Consider the following 22,420-nt stretch of genomic DNA (forward strand, 5'->3'; position numbering starts at 1 on the left):
TTTTGTATGTTTTTCTCTTTAAAATTACACCTTAGCTGTTTTTGCATTTGAAAACCCTTTGCACTTTTATCTTTCTGCTTTGCTGAGGAGAGATTGCTGTGAAAGGTGTTTCACCAGAAGTGTTTTGGTAAAAGCAGGGACCCACTCAAACCCTCATTTACAAGTAGAACTTACTCCTTGTTAACTTGAAGTACACCTGGGCAAGCAGAAATGTTCTGCTTTTCTCCTCATGGAGTCCCAGTGGGGAAGTTCTTATCCTTGGCCTTTCTCCCCAGCAGGGCAGCAGCAGAGGAGGTTCTCTGAAGTGTATGAGGCAAGAGGCTGTTCTGAGCTTTAATTTGTTCAGGTACCACCAGAATATTTGAGACTCACTTAGCTTTCTAAACCTTTTATAGAAACACAAATGGGGAAGGCTTTTCTGGGTAAAGAGAGGAGACTGAGCTCTGAAGGTGTCTTGCTTGGCTCATGTCTTATTTTGTCCTTTAAAAGAAAATGCTCAGAAAATATCATCCAAATAAGGAAAAAATTCAAAATAATGCATTTTAAATAAAAAATGGAACATTTTTGAGGATCGGTAGTGCAGCTTATATGCAGCTTATATGAGGACATTTGGAAATTGGTACCTGTCTTCAATTCTTGGCCAGGACAGCAGAACCACTGCCCTTTTATTGAGATCTTTAGGGCCAGGAGGCTTTCTTCAGACTGATAAAATCCTCAGCTTGGGTAGAAGCAGTGAGATCTCGCTCCGAGTTTTCACCTTGACATTCAGCAAAGGCTGCAAGGACATTGCTTTTGCTAAGACACCTCTGTCAGTGCAGTGCCTGATGTGAAAGTAACTCATGGTGTGGGTTGATTTGTGTGAGCCCAGCACCACTCAAAAGCTGAACAAACTGCAAGCAGCCTCAGCAACTATTTTTAGACCATTAATGGAATAAAAGAAGCTGATACAAAGACCATCATTTATATGAATTAAGCACTTCTTGCAGACACTCTATCCCATTTCTTGTGCTGAAGTGGGAGGAATCACTCTTGGTCAAAAATATATCTTGTTAACTCCCAGCCTAAATATAGGCAGCCCTGAAATGCTCCTTTCATTCTTTTTTCTAGGTTTTTCACTGGCATGAAGCACCTCAACGTTTAAAGAATGCAAATGTTAACAGAAAATCAGACAGTTTCCTATTCAAATAGGGCACGACATGTTAGATAGAATAAAGGGTCATTAAGTCATTTTCAAAAGACGTATGTAACTCAGTTATTACAGCAGGCAAAATTGCTTTTGTGTTTTAATAGAGATAAAAGACATCTATTAAAAAAGGAGAATCTCACTTGAAGTATATACTTTAGGTTTTTGTTTTTCAAGATGCTTTATTTATATTGGAGGCCAGGATCTGCATTAAAAACAACATATGGATTTCAGTTATATGAAACCATGAGCAAAAAAAATCCAGTAAAAATAAAATGTATTGAATTTCCCATTAAGCTGCTGCCCTATAATCAGGTTATAGAAATTATTCAGTGGGAGAAATGTATTTCGCTTTATTAAACTGCTGCTAAACCCTTTTACAGTACAATTGAGTGTTCTGGGAGCGCCAATCTGATGCAATTAAACTGTCAGAAATATTAATACCGATGCAGATGAGAATCTGGGTTTCTACTGATTTGCACAGCTAGGCAAAGCAGTGCCAACATGAACCCAGCACTATTAGAAAGCTGCTCAACAGCAGCACTCACAACAGCAATTTCTTTTTCCATTAATAGAACAAGAGAAGCTGAAACGACAAATGTCATTTATGGAACTAGATGTTCTAGCAGACATTTTACCCTACTTCTTTTGCCAGAGTCAATTTTTTAAATCCCTTTTTATGAATTAAAATAGTGTTAATTGTCTCAAATTCCTCATTTAGTTTCCCTTAGATCCTTATAAAGAAAGAGAACAGTAAGAGTCAACAAAATTCACCTTTGAAATTTTTATTGTGCACTAAGCAGAGCATGTGTCTGAGTGAACAGCCTTAGCTTTGAGCAGGACTTGGGCAATACAAACTGTTAGCACAGGCTCTCATGCAGTGGTGTGGATTTGCTTTGCAGGTGAGGATGAGCTGCTCAGCCCTCCCCAGGACACAAGCACAGGTTTGGAGGAAGTGATGGAGCAGCTCAACAACTCCTTCCCCAGCTCCAGAGGTGAGCGCTGCTGCCTGTGGCAGATGAGAGGGAAGAATATAAAAGTGTTTTCTGTTCCTTGATGTTTTCAGGGAGTTGTGTTTTGGCATCAGGCTTTTTGCTGCATTTCAACCATAGCTGTAGGGAAACCTGTCTTATTTAGAGTGAGCAGCCTGTTCCTCCTTACCTTGAGCTACCTCCACAGGTAGCCCTCGTGGATGAGACAATGTTTTTGTGAGACTCTTTCTCTCCCAAGCATTTTCTTTGCTTCCTTTTTGCCATGTTCCTTTTTTCACAGCTTTCCTTCTGTCCTTATCCTTCTCCAAGACTGTGGTTTGAAATAGAGTTCTAAGTCAAAATTCTCAACCATGTAGCCCTCAGGTCCAGAGGCAAGAAGGGAAAACAAGTGGGGTGCTTGTTTGTGCAGCATAGGCTGCACTTGTTCATACAGCCACAGCCCTTCTTCCAGTGTTTCCATTTCTCTCATTCCTGTTGTTTGCTAAAAATAGGCTTTTGTATAACCAGAATTTATTTGTGCAACCTTTTTTCATTTAAGCTCTTTTCTGAGCCCAGAAGAAAAGAAAAGAATTTTTTTCTTTCTGCTGCCAAGAAAAATGGCTGAGATTCCTAGCAGGAGATGGGAAGTTTGGGATATTGGCTGTTGCTGTGAAAGAGGCTCAGCCACTTGGCCAGAGAAAGCCCTGGTATTGCCAGCCTGATAAGTGGATTTCAGGGGGCATAGACTTCCTGCAGGGCCCTTGCACGAGTGTCACACATCACTCAGGGGTTCTTCTTTAGGAAATAAATGCTTTAACCATTGTACTAAACTTTCAGTGGAGTCAGGTTTTCTCCATCTTTTGCTTTCAAAGCAAGTTCAGCTCTCACCAGAAACCATCTGTCAGCAGTGGGATAAAAGTCAATAAAGCTGTATAAGATCTCAAAATATAGATCAAAAGATGGACTCATTTAGAAAGATATCATTGAATAAAGTCTAATACAATAAACTGTCAACTGTGCACATTTCCACCTCATCATTATGTAAAAAAGTCTTATGTCAAGCCCTTGTTTTGCCTAGATAATTGCTGTGAGAGACAGCAGATGAAAAGACTCCTAATATGTAGATTGAAATGGACTTATTTTTAAAGTTGCTCTGTGCAGAAGGTACACAGTGTCTCCCTATTAGTGACCATCATTAGTGTAAATATGTTGTACATAGATCTTGCATAGTCACACAAAGGTATCCCATATGTAAAAAAATTCACCAAATGTGATATCTAATCTGTATTCCTAGGTCATGACACTGGCAATGTTTCTTTTTAAAAACAAGTTTAATTTTCAGTGAAATAGGAGCAATTTATGAAACTAAATTTAATGAGATATTTGAAATAGAGTGGTTCATTTCTGTCTAGAATAAATAGGTAGAGGTCAGTCTGTTAGACATCACCTTCTGCTCACTGAAAATAGAAAATGTTTCTTTATCTTATTAGTGAAAAATACAAAGCTTCATGCAATAAACTCAGAGAATATAAAATCTATTAGGAAAAAGAAGTGAAATGGATAAGATCAGATAATATTTTAATTTTGTAAATTAAGCTGTAGCTTCAGATTTTCATTCTCAGGATGCAAAATGTGGTCATTTAGCTAGAGAGAAAGAATGTATTTCCTTATTTTGTCTCTTATTCAGTAGCTGTCTTGAAAACATAGTAGGTGACCACAAGCATCCACAAAAGGTATTGCAGCTTATGTTCTTCCCTGTGTGACTAGCAGCCACGGAGAACAGAATACTCTCTAGCTGGGTGGAGGGCTGTGAGTGAGGAGGGGCACAGCCTTTGACATGAGACCCCTCAGCCAAGCCATGAGAGGAGCTCCTGGTGCAGCAGCAGGAGCAGGCACAGCCTGCCAGAGCCAGGCTTCCCACTGGACTTTGCTTTTAGGTCTTGGCCAAGGCACGGCCAGGCTGAGCCAGAATCTGCCTCTTCCCCTCCCTTGGGCTACACAGAAAGATTAGTCCAGCTGGGAGAGAAACTTGTTCAGTTTTTTGGGAATTGTACCAGGTTCTGGCTAAAGAGATTAGGACTTCAATTATGTTTCTCTGTTCTGCATATATCTTTTGATGTATTTGCATGAATGCCAGCTTAGGGTCATTCCTTTTGGCTGAGATATAGGAATGGTCACGCTCTCTGTAAGAAATAGTTTGTCCTAAAGCCAGTGCAGGTGGATTTCCATTCATTGGTTGATAGAGGCTGCTGAGACCTCATGTAAATTTCTGTTACTGAAGTTTTCTTCTATTCCCAGTTTAATAATTTAGTTATATTCAACTGATACCTGCATACACAAAGTTTGCATCTGACATCTGATGTGCTGCAGCCTCGTGCAGACATTCAGTGTGACATGGAAGATGCTGTGGTCAGTCAGATTCCACAGGCATCAGGCATCTCTGATTTGAAATTTTCAAGACTGCAGGAAGAAGAAAAAGAAGCAGAGTTGATTGGTCTCAGCCAACTCCTGAATCAGGAACCTTTTTGCTGTTGAGAGGGGTAATCTGTGTCTCAGATTTCTAATCTTCAACAGGAGATCAAAGTGCAGTTGCAGAAGAGTGAAAGCAGTTTGGCAGAGCAGCCTGAGAAAGACAGCATAATGTCAAGGACTCAGGCATGGTGCAAGTGAAATTTTGTACAAGTTGCATTGAATCTCAGGTTACAGATGTGAATGCCTACGTCAGGTAGGTGTTCAGGAACAGAAGAATAAACTCAAACAAGCAATAGCACATATCTATAAACAATACTTTTTGTTATATTGATTCTTATTAAGTAGAATTCAAAAATTGTCAGATACCAGAAGTGCAGTTGTCCCGGTCTGCCATTCAGAAATAGATTGTGATAGAGGAGTTGAGGGAGCTGGGGTTGTTTATCCTGGAGAAAAGGAGGCTCAGGGAAGACCTTATCACTCTGCAAGTACCTGAAAAGGGGCTGAAACAAGGTGAGGCAAGGTCTGTTCTCCCAAGTGTCAAGCAGTAGGGCAAGGTGAAATGGCCTTAAGTTGTGCCAGGAGAGGTTTAAATTGGATATTAGGGAAAATTTCTTCAGGAAAAGGGTTGTTCTGCATTGGAACAGGCTGCCCAGGCAAGTGTTGGATCAACAGCCATGGATGTATTTAAAGGACTTAAAGATGTAGTACCTGGGATTGGTGGGGGGCTCAGCAGTGCAGGGTTAACAGTTCCACTCAATGGTCTTAAAAATCCTTTCCAGCCTTAGTGATTTTATGAAAAAATGTTTTCTTTGTGGCCTGTAAAAATGAGTGTGTTAAATTTCAAGCTAAATATCAGCATGTCACAGCAGAGGGAGTGGCAGGCCTTTTGAATCAGGGACATAATTCTGGGTGTCCTGTTGCTATTAGAATAACAACAACCTGGAGGAGTTCAGAACAATATGACAAAGGCAAACAGGATTTTGAAGGCTTAGGTTGTAAGAAAAGTTCAGAGCTGAACAAGCAGTGAAGAGAGAAAAGGACTGAATTTCTGTGCTTGGGTGCCCAGATGTGTAGTTGAGCATCACAGACATATTTAGCCTAAATATTGTCAAAAGCACCTGGAGAATAAGACTTGCTCAGATTGGGAAATAGTTTACTAAAGCAAATAGTGGCTCTTATTTTGGAATTCTGAAACAAGGCAATAAAAATCCATAGTAATTGTCACTCACCTGGAGATAGATTCCTTAAGATTATATCTTTCAAGCTTTTGCTGCACAAAGTTGTTTTTAAAAGGGCATCAAGACTTCATGACATCATTTTAAATGTATTTTAGAGAAGTAAGTGCAAAACAGGTTGTGTCATGGACCTGTACAAGCAGACCTCAGATGCAACAACTTATGTACCTTACACTTTTTACAGGGCTTTTCATTTCTTTGTTTCTTCAGTTTAACCTTTGGGCAGTTCTTGGCATTTCCTAAGGAGAACAGGATTTTCCTGCTCCTCACACAGCTGGCTGTTGGTGCCAAAAGCTGTTTAATTTCTGGAGAGAGAAATTCTGCTGAATACCTGATGATTGCTGTCCTTAAGGAATTTTTCTTTCCTTTTAATCTAAAAGGTTTCCCATCCACTCCTCTTTTACTTTGCTGCTCCCAGCAAATTCACAACTGCTGCAGCTGCTTCAAACAGCTGCTGTGCTAACTCAAAACAGATGTCAAAGCCAGAGGTCTGACATTTAGTGGAAATCTACCATTAAATGCCACCTCAGTGGTTTATTTGACCCTGCTCAATAATGGGCCACAGAGGAAAACATTTTCACGCCGTGTTTGTGCCCAAACTACTAAATCTCCAGGGAATTGGTTCACAGTTAGAAAGTAAGATTGGCAGGATTTTCAAAGCCAAATTCATCTCTCCTGGATTTTCAAAGCCAAATTCATCTCTCCTGCAGCACTGAGGATGAACAAGTTGCACCACTTCAGGTGGCTTTCTTGGTGGACCAGGCTGAGTTTTGCAGTTATGGTTTCATGGCAAATGCATTCTGTGAATGAAGCTCAGAGAGGTATTTAGGGGAAGAAGTCCTTGATCTAAGTGAAGCTGCTGAGAGAGCTTCACAGATTTGCAATGCTGGGCCCCTGCTGGGAGATAGTGAAGAAGTGGGAGCCAAATCTGATTAGAAATGAGACCATCATGGCTTGAGAGAGCTAAGAGGGCATGACATAATGTGAGAACATTTGGACAGAGACTGGTCCTCACAATTTTGCATGGTATTGCTTAACACAGTTGTGGTGGGTGCAGTGAAATTACAAGATCCCACAGCAATAAATAAATGGCACTAAGAATAGCACCCTTTTTTAGGAGTTTTATTTTTATCTCAGTCACATTAGAACACACCAGTCATGTTTTCTCCTCTCACTTGTGCATCAGCCAGGCTCTGTCATGAATGGGACCAACATCCTAGGTGGAACTAGCAACTTTCAGCACTGCAAATAGTGCAGTTTCTCTTGTTCTGACAGCAAAATGTCTCATGACGCAGACTTTTCTTTTCACACTTCACTGAGTCAGTGAAAGAGTACCCTGGAGTTTCTGTCCTGTGGAATATTCTGGAAATACTCTTCCATTTGGGATACCCTGGCCTCTCCTGGGTTGTGTCACCTTCTGTGTGCTGAGGTGCTGGATCCCACCACAGTGAGCCCAGGTGACTGAGATCCCTTCTTGCTCCCCTTTTGCTCACCAGAACTGATGGGGCTGAGCTTCTCTGCAGATGGGACAGTGGTGGGGTGGACCAGGTCTTCCCTGTTTTATAATGCCCAGTTCTGGTGTAAACTAAGAATATGGTAATGAATTCAATAAAACTTCAATGGATTTTGATTTGTTTTGAGAAAAAAGGCTCTTTACAGACCCAAATCTCCCTTTCATGAAGTTTTTGGTAGTGCCTGATGTGGTCATTTGCTGTGTACCTTTGCTGTGATGCAATGCCATATAGCTTTCCAAAAAAAAAAAAAGGAAAGCTCTTCTATTTTGTAAGGGCAGGAAATGTTGATTTGAGCAGAAATAATAGATAATTAGGCACCCACGGGTTGCGTATCAGTATTTGGATGCCTTACAGAACACAAATTTTCAGTACTGCAGCAATATAGACAATCTTCTTCCTCTGCAATTTATGCCAAACCATACTCCTTGCCTTAAAACTTAGAAACAGGCATTCATTCATATGCAAAGAGGAAAATAACGTAAAATCCATTAAACCCTTTTTAATCTTCCTCCAGAAGAAATTAGCTGTTGCTGGAGTAGCGTGGATCTTTGCTGCACTTAACAAAGTCGAGGGCTGATTACTCACCACAGACTGTCCTCACCAGCTGTTTTGTGTGGTGCTGAGCTACCCCAGTTACCTTTAAATGCATTCATTTTCAAGCAGAATCCAGTTTGTCTCTTGGAGATTTGAATTAAACACTGTGTAGCTGCAGTTGTAGGTGCTTGTGCAGACAGGAAGGCGTTTTTAAGAACTCCAGTATTTTGCTGCTAGGCAATTCCTTTTCTCTTTCAAGCTAAACTGGGGACCCAAGCTACTCCTGCTGGGTCCCATGCCTGCCCCAGGACTCTTTCAAACCAAGCTGTGCTATGCTGCAGTTTCTGGAGTCCCTAAGCTGACCTAAACCCTGGGGCTCTTCCTGAGGAATTACCAAAGTATGCAATAGATTTTGTATCTTCCTTTCCAAGGATTTGCTGTTACATGATTGATATTGGTGAGATATTCTCATCTCCCCTTTTGGAAAGCATTTTTTAGGGAATTCGTGCCTCCTGATAAAAGTGCCAGAGGAGGTTTCAGGCTGTGCAGACACACATGTAAGTCCTAGAAGGTTAGGCAGGCCTGTGAGGTGGAGTCCTTAGAACTGAAGTGACACCTCTCAGCACAGCACGTGTGGTACAGACATCCCTGTAGTCGAGATTTCACTGAGAAGCAGAATAAAAACCCATGTGCAGAGCATGTTGTTATTGAACCTATTACTGTCCTTTTTAATAGGAAGTGTGCTGCTGGGGAGAGGCAGAGGGGCAGGAAGGGAATACAAGTTCCTCTGTTCTGTAAATGCAACCTCTGCTGTGCAGGCCTTCAGAGGCTGCCCCAGCCCTTTGCATTGCCTGGAGTTTGTGGGAGACATGGCTGAGAGCCATGCTGGTCAGTGATGCCATTCCTTCCTCTGCCCTCTCCTCCTCTCCTGTACTGCCTCTGCTCCGCCTTGCTCAGCTGCTGGCCCTTGTTCTGCAGCTTGTAAAATACCCATAAAGCTGTTTATTGCCTCTCTTCCCTTCTCCTACAGCAAAACTCAACAGTAATTAGGTTACTGTTATGCTGACTGGTGTGCTCTCCCTTATGTGTCTGTCTCTCTCCCCAGTGTCCCACACATCATTTAAAATTGCATCATTTACAGCAGCTCTGGGGCAAAGATCATCCTGCAGCATCTGCTGCAGTGACTTTCTCACTGGGACTGCAAGCCTGGCCTGGCAGAGCTGCCAGCAGTGGGACAGTGACAGTGGGACACTGCTGCTGGAGACAGCGAGGCTGTGACTGGCTGTGTGGTGGGAAGGTGAACAAAGGGGTGTTTCTGCTCTTGATTAACACCTGCCTTCCCTTTTCTAAAAACAAAATGTGCTATGGGAGGTGTTTGAGAAGACTCAGCATGATCAAAGTATGGCTTCTGTGAAGGCTTGTTAGGAGCATCTTTGCAGATAAACCCAGTATGGACTCCATTTTGTTAGTACTTCAACATGATAAGATACTTTCTCTTTTTTTCCCCCTTTTTTACTTCAACTTTTTTTCTCTTGTTTTTCCCTCTGCCCCCTCAGTTTCACCATGCTTGCAGGTCAGCACATTGCAAACATATTTTGTAATATATTTATCCTGAATGTGAGCATGTTGCATTCCAGTGTACTTCTGTAGGTGTGAAATATTTGTGTACACATAGGCATGTATATCAATGCATACCTCAGTGTATGTAGGCCACAATCCAATGTAAAGTAAAGGGTAAATTAATTTCACATTGGGAGAAAATGTTTTTACCACCTAACACTGATTGCTAGAAGTACTCAAATTTGATAATTAGGATGCTCAGAAAGTGAGTTCAGATCTTGTCTGCAGTCCTTATTTTCGACTGACAGGTGTGTAAGTTGGTGTAAGTAGTTTTCTCAAGTGTTTTTGAGAGGTTAAACCAAGCCACAGGTTACAGAACTGTTGGTGAATAAATCAGCTCAGAATCATCCATGGATTTCAGTGCACTTTTGGTCTTTGTTTAAGCAGAAATGCATTTTTCAATGTTAAAATTTCTAAATGGAAGTTGAAGTGTCTTTTACAGTATAAAATATATATTCATGTGTGGTTTTCTTTTTCCCTTTCTTTCTGATAATTATTCCACTTCCTCTCTCTGTTCCTAAAGGAGGAAATGCCCCTGGAAAGCCAGTGAGAGAGGTTAGTGAGACGCAGGCTCACTGCCATGGCTTCTGTTTGTCACAGCTTGCTTTCTGTGCCCAGCATGTGTGTGACACAGCACGGGGTTGCTTGGGTTTGGTGAAGGGTGGGGGTGGTTTTATTTTGCTTTGGGTTTTGTTTGGTTTTGCTGAGTGCATTCCCCATGTGTGCTGCAGCAGTGGTGTACCTCTCAACTTTCAGTGGAGACAATGTCAGCTCAGGGGTCTGCATTTTCTTCCATGCTCTCAGAGGTGGAAAATCGGGAATGGGGAGTGGAAAATAATACATTGAAATTAAGCCTCTGAATGATAAATGTTGTCAGTAAATATGCTGCAGTCACTGATTTATGTTCTGTTGCTCTTGTGTGTAAGCACAACAGGGAGACTGGGGTCTCTTGCTGTTCTGCTTACAAACATATATGTGCCAGTATACCAACCATCATCTCCAGTGATTAAACAGATTTTTTTATATTTCTTTAGAAATATGAGAGTTGAGAGGTATGAGAGATTCAGGTGGTTTAATTTCCTGATTTACTATTGCAGAAAGAAGAACGCTACTAACATTCACCAGCTCCACAGTGTTGCATTCAGCAATGCAAATGGGCCATGGTTTTCACTGTGCACTTTGGACATGGTTGGTTTGATGCAAAATGGGTTTTGGAATTTGTGTGTTGCTGCTCATTAATGGAGGAAAGAGTTTTGCACTGCGTTGTCACAGCTCCTTTGAAAGCATTTCCAGAGCCTTGATTTTTTCCTCTGTGAAGCTGCTCTTCACTTGCCAACCAGACACAGCGTTTGAAAGATGAATTTCTAGTGAAAATTATTATTAAAGATAAAATATTCAGAGACTGCCTGAGTGCAGTTGCAGTAGCTGGGAAATGACCTTTTGTGCACAGAAGACGCTCGGTGGGGATGAGGAGGAATTGAAGGGTAACCTGGTTTGCAAACTTCTGCTGCCACAGAGGGAGGGGCTGGTGGAAACACTCTTGACAGAGCTGCTGTGAACTCCCAGTCACTGACAGGGTGCCCTGGGAAAGCCAGGATTTGTCCTGATGTGGTGCCTTGAAATACAGAGGTTCTCTGCTTTGGCTGCAGGTGCTGGGGCAGGTTCAGCTGCTTCAAGGTGTAAGACCTTTGGTGCAGATTAAGTCTGTCCTTGAATGGCAAGTCCTCTCATCTGGATCAGAAAAAGGTGCTTGAGATGGCATCAGCAGACTGTACAAATCCAGAAATTTAATGGGAAATACTTCATCCCCTGCTTGTTCTCAGCTCATATCTCTGTGAACTGTTCTCCCATTTAGTAAAAACAGGGCATTGATTTCCACTATCCTCATTCATAGTTATGCACATTACTCAAAAAAAGCTTCTTCTGCAGTGGGTATACTCGATACAAGTAATTAACAAAAAAAAAAAAAAAAAAAAAAAAAACAAAAAACTTGGCACATTCTACCTGATCTGATTCCAGCCGTTTAACCCTAAAAAATAGACTTCAGTAAACTGCTGTGCACTCTCTGGCTGAGTTTGTGCTCAGTAATGGTCCCAGAGGGACCTTGATAACTTGGAGAGCTGAATATAAAATGCAATTGTCCACCTGCTTGTGAAGGATATCAGCTAAGGTACAGAACAGCTTCTGCTTTAGGTGTGAGTCTGTACGTGCAAAGGCAGATCCTGTGGTTTAAAACCCACCTGGCCAGATTTTGATTCCATTACTCACATTTGGTATTGTCTTTGTGTGTAATCCCATGGATTTTGTGGCATTACTCAATATTAATAAGGGTATCAAAACCCAAGTCACCAACAGGAAGGATTTTTCTTTTGTCAGGAAAGGGATAGAAATCTCTTCTGCTAGAAAAGGCCCTGTATTGTGTTGGGATTTCTCAATTTACTTTCAATCCACTCTTTCAAGTCTGAATGTTCCACATTTATTTTTCTGACAAGCTGTAGTATAAGATTGGTATTCTGTTACTGTGCCCACACCCATGGGCCTTGATTCCATTAGAGTCTCTGAAGCAAATTCAGCAGATGTGAAACACATCATTCTCTGTGTGACCAGAAGTGAGGAGGTATTTCTGCAGAAATAGGTGGCTTCTGCTTTCCAAGCAAATGGCAGCTGTGGATTTTGTAAGTTGAAGTTAATACTGTCCATGTCCATTTTGAGCTTTACTGCTGCATTTCCAAGTGTCTACTAGTTTGGTTTTTTTAACATAGCAGCATTTTTCAACCTTTCAGTGCCTCAAACATAGATAAGACTTTCTTAGCTTTAATGTTAAAAAAAGAAGAATGGAATTAATGCCTTCCTTGATAGCATTACTTTAGAAATATGAATCATAATGGAAAGTTCGGATTTTTATTTTTCTAAGTGCTTTTACAACAGTATTTCTCTCATTTGCTTCTTAATTAAAAATGTCAATGTCCTACATTTCAGTACTAGAGAGGGCAAGTGAGCAGCATCCAGTGGCAGCAGCAGAGCCCTATGGAGGCAGTGAACTTAAACACTAATTTAGGTACAGCCATGACAGGAGGGTGCACTCATTGCACATACAGTCCCAGGAAATCATCATGTCCTTCATTCCCAGCTCTTTGCAGTCCCAACTAACCTGGCTGTTGCTCCCATGTCCAAGAGAGGCACAAATCCTGCTGGCAGTGCAGTGGCACCCAGCTGAGGGTCTGCCAGTTGTGGCTGGAGCACAGCCACCACCTGCTCCTCTGGCCCATCCTGCCATCCCAGGGCTGTCCTGGGGACCGTGGTCCCCCTGCTGCTGCTGCATTTACAGTCCAGCTGTCAGCACAGACTGCAGCCAGCAGTGCTTTGTGGTCATGCTCTGAGCTCTAACCTCAGAGGGCTCTGGAGAAGACACGAGTGTTCCGTTTTTATGCAGAGGAAATTAAGTCCTGAGCTGGAGAGGGAGTGTGGATGTTGTGGGGAGAGGGAGCTGTATCTCCTTAATCACTGCAGCGTGCATCTGGGAAGCTTTTGAGGAGGATCAGATTCAAAGCATGGTTATTTCAAAAATATATCAATTAACAGATAAAGAAAAAAAAAGTATTATCGGACATTTTTGTAATTTTTAAATATCATAAAGTACCTAGGGATTCATGGATCCTTAAGGATTTCTAATTGCCTGAACAATGTCACAGTTTATACCAACTGTGGCATACATCTGAAAGGTTTTTTGTGCGTGCTTTTGGTTGAAGTTACTCTTTCTAGACCTAGCTCTATTTTGACATGAACAAAATAGTAAATTCCTGAGAATGCAGTTTAGCAGTCTGGGTTGTTCTAAACCTACAAAAGGGTGATCAGTCTTCCTGAGAATGAGCAGTGTTGAAATCCTGAAGAGCCCTGAAGTTTTCCAGAAACAAATCACAACAAATCTGAATGTGAGCCCATCACCCTGTGGGCAGCCTCTCACAGCTGGCTACCCATCACAGCATTGCTCTGCTTATACCAGGGGGGAATGTTCCAAAAAGTCATGGAGTTTCAGTCAGAGTTTCAGGTGAGTAGAGCAGCTCAGCAGCTCAGCTGGTTTGCACCAGCATCTCCCATGTGTTCTTGATTTCTTAAGGCTTTGTCAGATGTTCACTTGTGATGGTATAAGTTGCTGGATTGATCTCAGTCTGCATGATGCCAGTGACAGAGATTATCCCTTACAGCTAAAATAAATGTGGTAGGATACATTTACTTTAAAATAAGCTATGTTTTGACCAAAACTTGGCAGGAATCTTTCGTACGCAGTTACTTGTCATGCTGATGAGGAAATTACAAGGTTTTGCTTCAGATGAATAGGATGGCTATACATTTATGATGTATGGATGAAATTGCTGATTGATGCATCTGTTTCTTTGCACATTAGTGCAGTTAGCAAACTGTCACCAGATACCAGAACGAAGTATTTTTTTGTATTGCTGTCTGGCAAGTTATGTCACAGCACAGCTCACTGTCCAATGGACAGCTTCTTGAATAATTCTTGTTTAGATCCAGCCTGGTTTTGTATTATCTATGCTAAATTTAAAAATAATTTTTAAAAAAACCTCCAACAGCTTTAAAAAAAATAAGTATTTGAATGTAGAGGGTGGTAGTAGTTCCCCAGAAGAAGAAAGCTCCTGAGGTTGTTCAGCATGGAGAAGAAGCTTTGGGGAGACCTTCCAGTGCCTTAAGGGAGCTTATAAAAGAGAGGGAGAGGGACTTCTATGTGGGCAGATAGTTACAGGACAACAGGCAGTGGTTTTAAACTGTAAAAGAACAGGTTTAGACCAGATGTTAGAAAGCAGTTTTTAACTGAGGGTGGTGAGACACTGGCACAGGTTACCCAGAGTTGTGGATGCCCCACCCCTGGCAGTGTTTGAGGCCAGGTTGGATGGGTTCCTGAGCAGTCAGGTCTAGTGAGTGGCATTCCTGCCCATGGCAGGAGGTTAGAACTAGATGGTTCCTAAGATCTTCCAACCCAAACCATTCCATCGTTCTCTGAATAGTTTTGAGGTAATTTTTTTCTATTCCATAAAAGCTGCTGAACTGAGAGCACTCCAGGCTCTGATTTACTGTAGAAATGTCAGCAGTGCATGACTACCACACTATACAAGCATTGGGAGGAGGGTGGTGAGTCTGATTTTCCCCAGAGGGAAGGTTCATCCCTGTGGCAGTTGTGTCAGGAGGGGAAGCCACCATGTAGGTGTGCAGTGGTCAGGCAGGCTCCAGCACATCACAGGTAGGGACTGCATGGAAGGCATGTCCTGGATGTCCTGGTCACGTCCTTCCCTCCTTTGGGTGCTCCTTCCTCAAGCACCGTGGTGAGGATCAGCATCCAGACTAAGGCAAAGCACTCCTGAGAACCACAGTTGTGGGCAGATGGCATTGCACTTCCTGTGTTTTTCAGATAAATATTCTATCACAAGTGCTCCTAGAGAGCAAATCAAACCCCCTCAGGCCAGGGTGACGTGTAGTTTTATTGAGTAATACTTCACTTATAAATGTTCAGTTGCTGGCACTCTGCAGTGTGGAGACTTTTTGAGTTGGAGGTCACGTGCACCTTTTTGCATCTAAATAAATCTTCCTTCAGCAATTATTTTCTTTCTCCTCTTTTAACTCATTTATGTCTTTGGCCTCAACATCAGCCTGTGGCGAGGAGTTCAGTAATACAATTATGTGCTGTGTGGAGTATAATCTCCTTCTGCTTGGTTTAAGACCTTCTGTCTGCTGATTCCTCCTTGTCCTTGCAAGAAATTTTGAACACTCGGTCCTTGGTTTGGATCCTCATCTTGTAGGGTGTCCAGATCCCAGTATTGTTCTCTCTTCAGTCATATTTTTTCAGGAGGGAGACTCTAGATAAGTTTCAGCTGTTTAAACCATGATGTCTCTGTCATTTGAGGTGCCAGAGGGTATTTGAGACTGTCATAGAGGTCTGAAATCTCACACAGGACTTGCAGGAGGCACTTTCCTGAACAGTTGTGGGAGACCAGACAAGGTGTGCCAGCGGCTAAAATGGCAACTTTTGGCAATTCAATCTCCCCATCCTTGAGTTCATTGGATCTCTAATTGTGATTAAGCCATTTCTTACCACCCATCACCATTTGCTTGCTGCACTGGTGACATGAGTGTGAGAAGTTGCAGGTTTCATCTCCAGAACTGCACTGTGTGTTTATTCATCACTTGGTGCAGGAGGTTGTGGTTATACCCTCTTAGGACTTCAGTGATTGTGGGTGAAGGGAAATGCACAAGTGAACCCCCGCATAGTAGTTAGCTGATAATTGTGGCATCTTTGTTTGTGCTGGACTGCTGTCCAAAAAGGAAAGGATATTTAAAAATGATTGAATGAACTGAGTTGCTTAGTTGGGTCATCATTATACCTATCTTGCAGGTATCCTGCTGAGACCTCTTGGCTTTAATGATTTATTTAATTACTGCTGATCTGTTTGATTCTCTTTTTCTCCTTGATAGAACATTGGATACTCAAACACTTGCAGCAACAGTCAGAAACTCTTCTGTGATGTCAGTGGACTTAATTGTTGCTTTTGGTGAACATTGATAATGATGAAGCTCCATCACCAGGGGGGAGATGGCTTATTTGCAGGGTGGTTTGCCACAGCTGTTCAAGCCAGTGTTGCTGTTAAAGTGTTGTACAAACCTGGCAGCTTTTGCTAATGGCAACCTGTTGGACTCATCCAGGAGACTTTGGAAGTCTCCTCTGGGGATGGTGGCGAGCAGCACATGGAGAATGACGGATCTGGGAAGTTTTCCTGCCCGCATGCTGCCACGTCCTCTTTGTTTCATTTCCTCTCTGACTTTCTTTTTCAGGCCACAATGTAGGGAGCCTTTTCCACATGGCAGACGACCTGGGAAGAGCGATGGAAACCTTAGTGACCGTGATGACTGACGACAAGGTGTTAGAATAGCAAGATGTGTTTTACAACTTCAGGCGTTCCGCATGGTTTTTATAATATTCATACTACAAAGAGGATTAGACTGTAAGAGTTTACAAGAAAACAAATCTATATTTTTGTGAAGGGTAGTGGTACTATACTGTAGATTTCAGTAGTTTCCTAAGTCTGTTACTGTTTTGTTAACAATGGCAGGTTTTACACGTCTATGCAATTGTACAAAAATTATAAGAGAAACTACATGTAAAATCTTGATAGCTAAATAACTTGCCATTTCTTTATATGGAACGCATTTCGGGTTGTTTAAAAAAAAATTTATAACAGTTATAATGAAAGATTGTAAACTAAAGTGTGCTTTATAAAAATAATTGTTTATAGAAACCCCCTTAAAAAAAAAAAAAAACAAAAAAATATACTGAGGCAGTGCATTTGTTTAGTTTCATTTCAGCTCTGTAACAGTATCAGAGAGATTCATGTCCTGTGTTCTTTTCCTTGCCTATCAAAAAGAAAAAAAAAAGGAAAGTATTTCCTGCAGTGATACCAGAATGACCACCTTACATTTCTCATTGGTTTTGTCTGACTAGGGCTGGCTTAGAAAAAATAACCAAAAAACCTGAACTTCCAATGAAGGTACTTACATTTTATCTTTCCAATAAAATTAAGAATTACATGACTTACTGTCCTGGTTTTGGACAGCAACTAGCAATTACACAGCTAGTTTGCAATAATTAAATGAAAGAGCACATTATATGACAGAGCCTGCAAAAAAAAAAAAAATCAATTAAAAAAGAAAAAACTCAGAAGAAAGAAGGAGAGGAAAGAAGTTAACGACCATCCTGTGTGCCAGTGTTTCCTCTGCTGAGTAAATTCCTGGATACTTTTAGTAAAGGAACATAGACATTGCCTTACTGGTTTGAACCCTGGGGCTCAGCAGGGCTGGGGACAGCTCTCCCCCAATTGTCACCTTTGCTGCAGAGGAGAGAAAAGAGGGAGATGCTCCCCCCAGCCCCCTGTGGGGTTGGCTTCTGACCCAAAGCACAAGTAGGGTACCCAGAGAGCTCTGTGCAGCTCCCAGTGCTGGTAGTGAGCACGGAGATCCTCCACCCTCTGGAGGAGGAACCCAGAGCTTCCCACTGTCCTGTCTCATCCTGCTGCAGCAGCCGGTCCCAAGGAGCTGCGGTGCTGCAAGCCACCTTTGGGAAAGGCTGTGGAAGAGTTACTGCTGTTCTTGCCTCAAATGGTGATCAGGTGAAGGTAGTCACACTGCGCCATGAATATTTATCACCGAAACAAAGGCCCTGGTCCTTCTCCTTCCCCAGTTCTCTGTACAAGTAATCCCTGCACAATTAACAACAAGGTGAGAAAGAGAGGAGCTGATAGAGAAACAGATTAGCCAGCTTGACTGCAGCTCTGTGAGAGAGAGGTTTGGGTATGAGGTGCTGTCAGCAAAAGCTTTACCACTCCATTTTCTTAACCAGCTTTTAATTTTACCATAAAATACATAGAAACACAACCATCTGACTTTATATTGCAAGAGTAAAAAAAATCTGTTACCTCTTCTTGTATGAAGTGTAATTAAACTTGGGAAAGATTTTATTTTGAATGCTAGTTAACATTGAACATGGCTAGTCATGCTATTTCTACCTCACTTTGGTTTTGTGGTGTTCCTGACAATTACGTATGACAATGTTACGTCATCACCACGTGTCCATTGTGTGACCAGGTCTCATTGTTTAAGTAATAACAACGTTAATCATTTACCAAAAAAAAGTACAATCCCCCCCAAACCTCTGCTTTCCTAATAAAGAGCTTTTTAACACTTGATTACAATAGGAACCCTCACTATTTCTCATGTCCTTTTTTTTCAGGAGGTTTAAATTGCGATTTGAGAAAGAGATGGGTTTCTTCTTTTCCCCCCCCCTTATACATTAAACCTTCTCTTCAGAAAAATTACGGAGGAAAAAGAGATTGCACGATTGTTTTCATCAGGGTTTCGTTTTGTTTGTTTTACTTTCTAGATCTTAGTTTTGGAGTGAGTCTGTCAAAAAGTATTTAAAAAGTTGAAAGCTTTATTGCTGCTTTTTTAAGCATAATTTGGGAATTATTTCATATTCCTTATAATGACAAAGTATTAAACTGTAAAACATAATCAGTGTAGTTGAATACATAAGTACCATATGGCATGTTATTTCATCGTTACTCAGTACTGGTTTATTACTTGGATATCATAATATATTGTGTTTTAACACCAACACTGTAACATTTACTAATTATTTTTATAAACTTCTGTTTTACTGCATTTTTTTCACAACATACCAAATTTCACCAAATATATGCCTTACTATTGTATTATATACTGCTTTACTGTGTATATCAATAAAGCACGCAATTATGTTCTATAAAAGGTGCAGGAGTTTTTGTGGCTGTTCAGCCCTCACCCAGCACATCTCCCCAGCAATCCTTGCCCAGCTGCACTGGCCAGACTCCCTGCTCCATCACCTCAGTGCCTCAGCTCTCCCTGGGTTGGGGTTTTCTCGCTGGTGAAGTTGTGAACCTCCTGTGCTCCCCAAGCTTTTGGGGGTTTGCCAGCCCCACTTCCTGCCTCATCCCTGTCAGGACCTTCAGACCAGATTGATCAACTCCAACAGCTGACAGTCACCTTGCCACCAAGCATAATGTTAGGAGAACCCTCTCTGGGGGCTTTGGGATGTGTGTGTTCCCATCAGAGAGGCTGATCACACATCTCCCTTATCCAGGAAATGTGTAGGCATTGATACCCAGACTCCACTCAGCTGTGTCACAATGCTGCCTTTGAGCTACCTTTTGGTGGTAGAAATAATAAAATACAAAGGCAGGACCAGCATATGTTTGCCTATGATTTCGATAATACAGTGAAGGAGAAGGTGGGAATTTCCTCATTTCATTCACTTGAGGAAATAAATACACATCCCACATCCACTCTCCCAGACTTGAGTTACTCTGGATTCACTCCTACATAAGTCAATCAGCATGTGCTTTGCTGTACTGAATTCTTCCCTGAAGTCTGTACAATCCACAAAGCGCAGCAGTCCCCCATGGTGACTGTTGAATTCAGTTAAGCAAGAGGGAGGATAGCTCCACTCATTTCCCCCACACCTGTGACCCCAAGATTTACAACTCCTGATATCCCATCAATCACACCTGGTGTTCCTGAGTGGCTCTTAGGAATGTTTTCCTTATGTGTGTTTAGCAAAATACCCTCCTTAAGGACTGGTCAGTGTCCTTTGCTCTCTGGGCAGAGGGGAAAAGTACTTCTCTTTGATTCTGTCTGCCTTGTTAGCATGCTGCCATTTACTCCTTGGCATATGCTCTGCCTTTTCAATGGATGGATGGATGAATGGATGAATGAATAGATAGATAGATAGATAGATAGATAGATAGATAGATAGATAGATAGATAGATAGATAGATAGATAGATAGATAGATAGATAATGATAAATACAAATCCTGAGGCCCTGCTAGCCAGGTCAGCAACACTGGGGGGGGTGAGGGTTCCTTTCTCACGAGGCCACAGGTCTCCTCTGCTCCCCCCTACCCAGCACAGTATCAGACACAGCTCAGGGCAGCACGTTCTGTTCCCCTGCTGCACAGCCCCTGCTCCTCTCTGCTCAGCCAGGGAGTGCTGCCCAGCCCAGCCCTGGGCTTGCTGCTGCCCTTTGGGAGCCCAGCTCACCCTGCCAGCCCCACGGGGCTGTGTGAGCAGCTCTGCTCTGCTGCAGTGGTGGGGCAGGAGGAGCCAGGGAGGGGGTCAGCTAAGCTGAGTGGAAAACACACCAGTGTCTTTTCAGCTAGGATGGGGAAAAAGAGGGAAGGCAAAGGTGTGCAGGATGCATGAAAGGTCTGCAGCTGCCAGGGTGTGTGATTCACTCACTCCACGGTGGGGCCGGCAGCAGAGCATCCCCGGCCTCACTGGGCTGGGTACACGTAGCAGGCACAGTGCCTGGAGTGCTGCAGGAAGCACAAATCCTTCCAAACCCACCCACACACAGCCAGCAATAGCTGCCTGCACTCCTTGCCCATGGCAGTTTCCGAGCTCCTGTGATGCTCCATACAGTCACTTTGGCACTGCAGTGAGGGACAGCCACCAGCTTTGTGCGGGTGGGGCTGCAGCTCTGACACGCTGCATGGATGGGATCTTCCTCCCCTGCAAAGGTGCAGGAGCAGCAGCAGGACCCACCTGGCTGCTTGGGCACTTCCCTGGCTGTGACCCATGCTGGCTGCCTCTGGGCACATGTGTGCAGTCAGGCTGAAAAACAATAAATCTTCCTCTTCTTGACTCAGGCTCACCGGGAATTTGTTTCGGCTCTGAGGAAGCATATCAACTTGCTAGAAAGTGCCATAAATCTGTGCAAGAAAAATGGGCCTGCTGAGACCAACCAAGGTGTAACATTTCCATAGGTGAACCCCATAAGCTGATAATGCTGCACAGCAGCTGAAGAATATGGCTGCAGCAAATAAGTAGCAGCTCCTAGTGCCAAAAACTTGGTGTAAAATCGCCTGTGGTTAAGGGAGGGATGAGAGTTAAGGAAATCTTGGAGCTACAGAAGTGAACTGTGGGACTTCACAAATACCAGGGGCTCTTTCAGCCTACTGCCTAAACCCCTACTGCTTGCCAAGCCAAGGCTCATATTAGTCAGCTTGGAAATTGTTTACCAGATGTAAATTCTCCTTTATTGTTGTTATTATCTGAGCATTACAATGGATATGCCATTTATTTAATAGCTGGCACATGCTCGTAAAAAGCTGAGTCCAAGCGAGTTCTCCCTCTTTGCTGACATAAGCAACCCACTGCTTGTAAGGCTTTCCTCTTTCTCTCACTGTCCCTCACACCCCTTTGTGCACACATGCACAGATACAGGGAAAGGAAAAAACAACAGTACAGTATTTTATTGTCTTTCTTGCTGAACGGAAAAGGTTTTTTCTCCAAAAAAAATCGACTCCAAGAATAGCAGCATTCTCACACCAACCTATTGGTATGTCAAAATTTGCAACAAGTATTAGAAAAAAAGAGATCATTATATACATATATTTCTATAACAGGAAAGCAAGAAATTATGTTAATTCACTCAGCATTCCTTTATTTGTTTCCTTTGCACAGGACCCAAACCAACACGGAGTGCCATTTTGGAGATATAATCTCTTTCAGACCATTATCAACAATAAGATGAGAGTCTTTAAGAGCACATCATTGTATAAAGTCAAGGAGAAGTTCAGTAAATCCAGCAGTTAGAGGTCTATGAGGCTGTAGAAGACGGCTTGGTCCTTGGCACACGTGAGCTTCTCATTTCTTCGTGTGCCGTGAAGCTGCTGCCAGTATCTCCTCATCTCCCAGCTCTGCAGCTCACTGCCACCCCTCTGCTGTGTGCAAGGGTGAGAGCCACGTCCCTGCTCGCCCCAGAGCTGTGCTCCCTCTCCTCAGGCTCACAGGCAGCCAGCAGACACTGAGCAGCTGCCTGCAGGGCAGCGTGGTCCAGCTGGGGAGCACAGCTGGTCCTGGCAATCGGGGACCACCCTGGACCACACCAGGTCAGGCCTTGCCTGGTCATTCAGGGGACAGAAGAGGCAGAGGGGAGCCCCAAAGTGTTGGGAGGAACAGAAGTCAGGTGTTGTGTGTAGAGGGAGATTTACACGGGGGTGTTTTTATACACTGGTGGTATTGTGACACAGTGTGAGGTTGGAGCTACTTCAGACCAGGCACCGTGCCCCAAAATCAGACTAAAACTGTTCAATTAAAACTGTTCCAACTCCTTACTGTTCAGTTTGCACTAAAGATGCCCTTCCTGATGTCCTTGGGTGGGCTAGAACAACATCAAAAGTATCATCATGAGAGGATTTTTGCTCCTGCATCAGGGTACTTTTTAGTTGTGCCTCATTCACCAGACAAATGGGTTTATTCTAACACTGATGTAGGAGATGCTTCTTTTT

General features: G+C 42.7%; 1 protein-coding gene across 6 annotated transcripts in view; it reads left to right on the plus strand.

The window, feature by feature from the left end:
- Nucleotides 1-18,836, plus strand: part of DMD (dystrophin) — a 972,793-nt gene extending 953,957 nt beyond the window's left edge. For 3 of the 6 annotated variants that reach the window (XM_084201219.1, XM_084201220.1, XM_084201224.1), the window contains 2 exons: nt 2,086-2,178; nt 16,373-18,836. In XM_084201219.1, the coding sequence (XP_084057345.1) occupies nt 2,086-2,178; nt 16,373-16,470 (191 nt within the window). In that variant the 3' untranslated portion in view covers nt 16,471-18,836. Of the gene's footprint in view, nt 1-2,085; nt 2,179-10,052; nt 10,085-16,372 lie in introns of all 6 variants that reach the window. The other 3 variants (XM_084201221.1, XM_084201223.1, XM_084201222.1) reach the window with 3 other exon arrangements.
- The last annotated feature ends 3,584 nt before the right edge of the window (nt 18,837-22,420 follow it).

Source organism: Fringilla coelebs (genome assembly GCF_963513975.1).
Source record: "Fringilla coelebs genome assembly, chromosome: 2".
In the NCBI taxonomy this organism is placed as follows: domain Eukaryota; kingdom Metazoa; phylum Chordata; class Aves; order Passeriformes; family Fringillidae; genus Fringilla; species Fringilla coelebs.